General features: G+C 37.5%; 1 protein-coding gene and 1 non-coding gene across 2 annotated transcripts; both read right to left on the reverse strand.

Annotated features, from left to right (window-relative positions):
• Positions 1–388: 388 nt before the first annotated feature.
• On the reverse strand, positions 389–2,645 carry LOC122676828 (60S ribosomal protein L10-like). The gene is made up of 2 exons (XM_043876383.1): positions 2,614–2,645; positions 389–766 (listed from the first exon to the last, which is right to left on the reverse strand). Exons 1-2 carry the CDS (start codon positions 2,643–2,645, stop codon positions 451–453), a joined length of 348 nt encoding a protein of 115 aa, XP_043732318.1. The 3' UTR covers positions 389–450.
• On the reverse strand, positions 812–946 carry LOC122678530. Its single transcript, XR_006336191.1, has one exon. It is a non-coding gene; the product is annotated as a small nucleolar RNA SNORA70 (small nucleolar RNA).
• Positions 2,646–7,278: the final 4,633 nt, after the last annotated feature.

Below are 7,278 nucleotides of genomic sequence, written 5' to 3' on the forward strand. Positions count from 1 at the left end.
GTGCTACGAAGCTATAATTATTAAAATAGAATATTATTGGCCCAAGAAAAGATTAACATTAAAAAGCAAACAAACAAACAAAAAAACAGAATACAAGGTCCAACACCAGCTATATCCCCCTTCATCTATCTATTTCTCTTGGAATTTAGTGCATTAAAAAGAAGCTATTTCAAATTGGAGGGGAAATTAATGTCTACAACAAATGTTGAGACAACTGTCTATCCATTTGGGAATAATAATATGTTCCAACCATTTATCATGCCATATGCAAAACTAAATTTCAATTTGATTAAAATAGATAAACTATAAAAACAAAGTAATAGTGGATAAGATAGACTATTTCCAAGTTGTGAGAGGGAGTGTAGGAAAGGCATTCTTTATTTTTTAATTTTTTTGACAGGAAATAGCATTTATTGGTGAGCGTGATTAAGGAGGGGACAGCGCTGATGCTCATGAGTGCAGGGCCCACCATTTGTCCAGGGGACCACGATTAGGGATGTATTTGACCCCACAGCCATCCAGGATGAGTCGCTTTTCTGCCACCATGTTCTCAAATTCATCTGCATTGAACTTGGTAAATCCCCACTTCTTGGAGATGTGGATCTTCTGACGGCCAGGGAACTTGAACTTGGCCCGGCGGAGGGCTTCAATCACATGCTCCTTGTCCTGCAGCTTGGTGCAGATGGACATTATGACCTGGCCAATGTGGACCCTGGCCACTGTGCCCTGGGGCTTTCCAAACGCACCGCGCATACCTGTCTGGAGTCTAGATTGGGAAACAGGAGGCCAGTCATGAATGGCCACTAGGAAGAGTTGTCTCCAGGTTCCCTTAGGGCTACCTGTACAGGCAACAGGCTGCATACACTACCAAGGAGGCTGTTGTTTGCAGCCATTGCACACTGGGCCCCCATGGGGAAAAGAGCACAGTCGGCTTAATTGGCTGCAAAGGAAAGGCATTCTTAATGATACATCAAATTTAGAAACTACATGGAACTTCCCTGGTGGTCCAGTAGCTAAGATTCTGCACCTCCAAAGTAAGGGCCATGGGTTTGATCCCTGGTTAGGGAACAAAGATCCCACATTGTTGTGAGGCAGACCCAAATTTTAAAAAAAAATTTTAAATAAAGTAACAGGAATTTTAAAAATTTTACTAGACTAATTCATGTTGAGGTTTGACAGAAAACAGCAAAATTCTGTAAAGCAACTATCCTTCAATAAAAAATAAATTAAAAAAAAATTTGGAAACCACAAAGAAAAAGACTGATAGATTTAATTACATGAAAAATTAAAACTCACAAAACCACCATAAAACTAATTATAAAGAGTTCCTACAAATTCATAAGTAGAAAATTGGCAATTCACAGAAGAAACACAAATGCTAACATGAAAAAAGTTGTGCAGTCCTGAGCAATCAGAAAAGCAGAGAACAAATTGAGCTTTTTTATTATTTTTTAAATAAGCTATTTTTAAAATACAGTGCTTGAAAAATATTTTTGTATGGATTAAATCCAGTTGGTAAGAGTGAGGGAAATGAATACTCTCAAACAGCACTGGTGGGATTGTAAAGTAGGATAACTGTCTTGGAAAATAGTGTGTCAGTGTCTATCAAAAATTTAATTGTGAAAAAAAAAATTTAATTGTGCCTCCCTTCAAATCCTTAATTCCATTCTTGGTCTCTCTTCTTGAGAAACTTGAACTTCTGTACACACATAACAAGGGTGTTTGTTCATTATAGCTTTGATTACAATAGGGAAAAATAGAAATGACCTTAGCATTCATCAAAGGAATGGTTTAAAAAGTAAATTACATTCACATTATGAAATAATAAGTAAAATGTATGAGGTGCTTCTATATGTACTGACATAGAAGGAGCTGTGAACTACACTGTTAAATTGAAAAAAAATCCAGTTGTAGAGTAAGATGCACAATGATATTGTATATCGAAATATAAAACGTATAGCTCCCTTTAGCTATCTCCCTGTTCCCTCAAAGAGGTGACTATTTTTAATATTCTATATGTATAATCCCTAATCTTTTCTGTGCATTTATAGTTGCACAGATACAAGTCTGCACCATATGATCTCACACAGACATGCACAGAGGAAAGACTATGTAAACTGATACAGCAAAACCACCATGTAAAGATGGAGGACTGGAGTGTTGCATCCATAAGCCAAAGAACACTGAAGATTGTCCACAAACCACCTGAAGCTAGGAGGAGGCAATGACGGATTTCCCCTACAGGTTTCAGAGGGAGCATAGCCCTGAAAAATGATACATTTCAATTGTTTTAATCACCCAGTTTTTGGCATTTTGTTATAATTGCTCTAGGAAACTAAAATAGGGAGAAAAGGTGGAAATAGGGAGACCAAGAAGTGAGCTGTTGCGATGATCCAGGTGAATGTTGCTGATGGCTTAGGTCAAGGTGGTAGCTGTGGATTCTGAATATGTTTTGAAGACAGGATTTGCTAATGGACCGGGTATAGGGTTAAAAAAAGAGAGAGAGAGAGGGAAGCATTATGGGTAATTCTTAAGTTTCAGTGCTGTTAATGTCCCAGGTGTCTGCATTTTTGTGCCTGAGTGCAGAAGGAAAGCCATTCTAACAATTCCTACCTTAGACTGGAAGTGCTGGAAATTAACCCCATCTAGGGGAAGCCCTCAACCAGTGATTCTCAGGAGCTGATATATAAATACAGAATATCCTTCTCAGATGGGATAATTCTGACACACGTGTTTGACGCTATTTCCCACAAGATTAAACTTCAGTCAATCAGTGGCAGCTGGTTTACCAACACATCTTTATTGGCTGCTTTCTCTTCCATGCATCCCTAGTCTCCTACTAGTGACCATTGCTTCTTCTTTAAAATAAACTATTTGTACTTGACTCTTTATCTCAGCATCTGCTTTTGGGGAAACCTGTACTAATACACAAGATTTTCAGCTTCAGCAGTTGGAAAGGTATTTATTTATATATATTAATTAATAAATGATGTTTATGAAGATGGAGAAGACTTTGGCAGGTACAGATTCTTGGAGAGGGGAAGATCAGTAGAACATTTTGAACACAATAATTCTGAGGTGCTTGTTAGGTCACCAAGTGGAGAGGTTGAATAGGCTTAGAGTGGAGTCAGGGGACAGATTGGTTTAGAGATATACATTTGGGAATCAACAATATACAGATAAAGAAAGCAATGAGGCTGGATGAGATCACTAAAGAAGTTACTGTAGATGGAGAAGAAAAGAGGTCCTGGAATTAGTAGGGTCTTGGGCACTGTAACATTTAAAGCTCAGGAAAATGAGGAAGATCCTGCAAAGGAACTTGAGAAGGGATGGCCAGTGAAGTTGGAGGAAAAGAAGAATGCATGAAATCTCAGAAACTAAGGGAAGCAAGTGTTGTTGGTTCCTTCTTGTTTAGTTTCTTTCATTTATTTTGGAGTTTTTTTTTTTTTTCTCAAATATCCAGGGGTCATATTTTGTCCGTTTACATCAAACAATCAGGTATTAAAATGCTGATTTGAATCCTGTATCCATGTATGGGTTTTGTCATTTGGTAGCTTTCACAGCAGAAGCTAAACTCCAGGTCATTTCTCTGAGCCTGTTCAGTTTCTCCAGAGAAGAATTCCTTATTTTCAAGCCTATGGAGGAAATAGCCTAGTCACCCAAATAAGGAGACTGTGGGGGTAGGGGTGGGGTGAAAGTGGACAGAGAAGTGTGTGGTTTCTTCATTCAGTATGTAGACTTTCAATGACTCTCCCTTTTTCTAGTAAGGCACCTTTCTTTTCAATTGCTCCACAGGCTAAGCCTCCAGATTCCTGGCAGGGAGAAATAGACTTCTGACAGGTACAAGGTGGTAGAAGGGATCTGAAGGCTAATGGATCCCTACAGAGACTTTCATCTAATCTTTTCATCCTGAACCCATTCTTCTCCCTGGGTCTTTCTTCCCAAGTAGCTAGGTCCTCTGGTACTTGAGCTCAGCTGGAGTTCTGTGGCAGGAAACGGCTTGCTTCTCATTAGTACCAGCTCTGTAGACACTCGGTATGCAGTTTTCTCAGCCCTGCTAATTTTTCCACTTGGCTTTCCAGCTTCTCATCCTCTCATGTCTCCTCTCCCACTCTTTTTATCCTTGTGTGTTTATTTTGGTCTTATTCACTTGCTTTCATTTTTGTGGGGCTCCAAGAAGAAGTAGAAGAGATAAGCACAATGTGTTCAACCTACCATTTTTCCTTCTCAACAACAGTATTTTGAGGTCATCAAATGTACAGCAATTTTCTAGGCCCTGGGGCCAGAATTTCATGAGTTCTTCCCTGGAGAAGCCACATTCCTTCACTTCTAAGTGCCTCTGCTCTTCCAGAGTACCTCTTGTTTTCTTTTTCCCATAGGCTAGAACTGAGCCAGAAGTATTTTTGCCTGGTCAATTCATCTGTTTTCCAGTTAACTGACCGTGGAGGCATATCCTACTTGCCAAGGAGCCAACTCAGGATGACTCCTCCCCTTTGTCCATTCTTCTATGTCCATGATATTCACACAGGAGGAATACATATGTGCAACTCTACTAAGTCTGGAAAGTGATAGTAAGTAATGAAAGGGAATCTCTAAGTTATATGGGGAAAATATTTAGAAACTTTGGGCTGAGAGTATTATATGGAATGGTTGGGGGTAATTTGGGCCATAAATTTTACTTTGTATCATTATCCACAAATCCTCGTGTTTCCGAATCTGCTGAAGTTAGTACTAGTAATAACTGGAAAATTTCTATATGCTTGTTATAAGTCAGTAATATTCTAAGTGCTGATTTATTAACTTATAAAAAACCGTTATATATTAGCTACATGATTCTCAACAACCCAATGAGGTAGGTACTACCATTATCTCCAGTTTACCACTAAAGAAACTAAAGCACACAAAGGTTATATAAAAGGCTAAGGTGAAGAAACTGAATCTAGGCATTCAAACTCCAGAGCTCAGATGTTTAACCACTAGCCTATGCTGCCTCTTATCTTAGGACTAGATCACATTTTGCTTTCTTTAACTCATTAGATGAAAATTTTAAGATACCAAGTCTCAGAAACCAATCAAAATTTTTTCCATACTATTTATTTATTATTATATTTAAGACAGAGATCACATCTTGATGATATCCTCAGTGATTTTAGCCTTCTGTTTCAATTGGGATTCTTTAACCACCTGAATAATCCTGGCCCCCAAAGTTGGTCTTGCTTCCCTGTAGTTGGAGCCAGTGATGGCATGGATGTGTGCAGTCTTACAACAGTCTTTGAGTACTTGAGCACTTGGTTTGGGTTGCAGTTCCAGCAAGAATGAGGGGTCATTCTGATCATTTTCATTATTTTCTTAGGGTCAGAGTAGGTGAGTGAGCTCATACTAAAATTCAGTTTCAATTTCCTTTTTTCTTATTTGAGATATAAAAGAAAAAAATATTTTCTTCATCTATTTATGGATGCACCCACTAGGGGAGGAGGAAGGATGAGCAGCGCTACTACAGACTCAACCAAAGATTCTACAGTCATTCTGCAAAAGCTGGAAGCGAGGAAGTGGGATAGAAAGAGATCTCTTGAGGAACAGAAAACCAGGCATGAAACCAGACGTCCAGTAACCTCCAAATCTAGCACTTAAACTGTAAAGTAGAGGAGATCTCCCATGTTTCAGAAAGCTGAGAACTGGCTTAAAGCACAAAGAGTTTACTAGAATATTGTTGATGTCCAGAGTCCAAATCTTGCTAAAGGAAAAGCCCTGATCCACCTTCAAAACATTTGAAATCAGAAGTAAACTGAGTCTAAGTAGAGCTGCCACAAACCTGAGACCCAGCTCAACTCTCAAGGTTAGACTGACTGATTTCCCCTACATTAGTGACCTGACAAAAACAGGTTTGCCCTTTTTAATTTGTGTTGGTTTCTACAGTCCTTTTGCACCAAAACATATAATTAAAAATTATGAGATACATAATGAACCAAAAAGTGGCCCATGGTCAAGAGTGGGAATAGTGCTAGAAGCAAATGAAGTGATAATTCAGATTTTAAATAATCAGACAAGGACTTTAAAATAGTTATGATCAATATGTAAATGTTCTAGTGGAAAGGTGGATAAAATGCATGAACAGATGGAGAATTTTTAGTAGAAAGGTGGAAACTCTAAAAAAAAGAACCAAATGTAAGTGCTGGAAATGAAAAATAAGATGTAAAAAATGAAGAATGTTTTTTGATAGGTTTAACAGCTGACCAAACGTAGCAGAGGAAGGAATCAGATGCCTGAAGACAGGTCAGTACATATCCAAACTAAAATACAAACAGGGAAAAAAGAAGAGCAAAATGTATATCTCAGCCCAAGGACTGAAACAAAATTAAACGTTCTAACATATGTGTAAGTGGGGTTCCAGATAAAGAGGAGAGAGAAAATAACAAAAACAAAAAAGTACTTGAGGGGACAATAGCTGAGATTTTTCTAAAATAGATGAAAGAGAAAATGTGTAGATCCAAGTTTAGCAATCCTAAGCAGGATAAATGCATACAAAACCACACCTACACATATCCTACTCAAATGACTAAAAACCAAAAATAATGATAACATCTTAAAAGAAAACAGAAGCAGAAAAAGACATATTCATATCAGGGAGTAAAGATATAAAGAAGGGATGACTTACCAGAAATGAAGGCCAGAAGACAATGGGTGACATCAAAATATTAAAAACAGAAACCAAAAATATCCTTCAAAAATGAAGATGAAATAAAAATATTTATTTGCAGGTAGATAAAGCTGAAATAATTTGTTTCAGACAGACCTGCATTACAAGAAATGCTGAAAGAAGTTCTAGAAGCTGATGGGAAATGATACCAGATAAAAATTCAGATCTGCAGGAAGAAATGAAGAGAATCAGAAATGGTAAATATCTAGATATAGAGGATTTTTTCAAAAATAATATATAATTTTATTTATATATAATATTTTTAATTTTTAAAGCTTCTAAGAATTGATTTTTAGAGCAGTTGCATATTCACAGCAAAATTGAAGGGTAGGTACAGAAATTTCCCATGTACCCCTGCTTTCATACACGCATAGTCTCCCCCGTTATCCGCATCCCCTCCAGAGTGATACATTTGTCACAATTGATGAACCTACATCATTATTGCCCAGAGTCCCTGCTTTAGTTAAAGTTCACTCTTGCTGTTGTACATTTTATGAGTTTGGACAAAAGTATCCATTATTATGGTATCATATATTTTCACAGCTCTAAAAACATATATTTTCACTGGATTTATTTATTTA

This window comes from Cervus elaphus, chromosome 20 (genome assembly GCF_910594005.1).
Source record: "Cervus elaphus chromosome 20, mCerEla1.1, whole genome shotgun sequence".
Classification (NCBI taxonomy): Eukaryota; Metazoa; Chordata; class Mammalia; order Artiodactyla; family Cervidae; genus Cervus; species Cervus elaphus.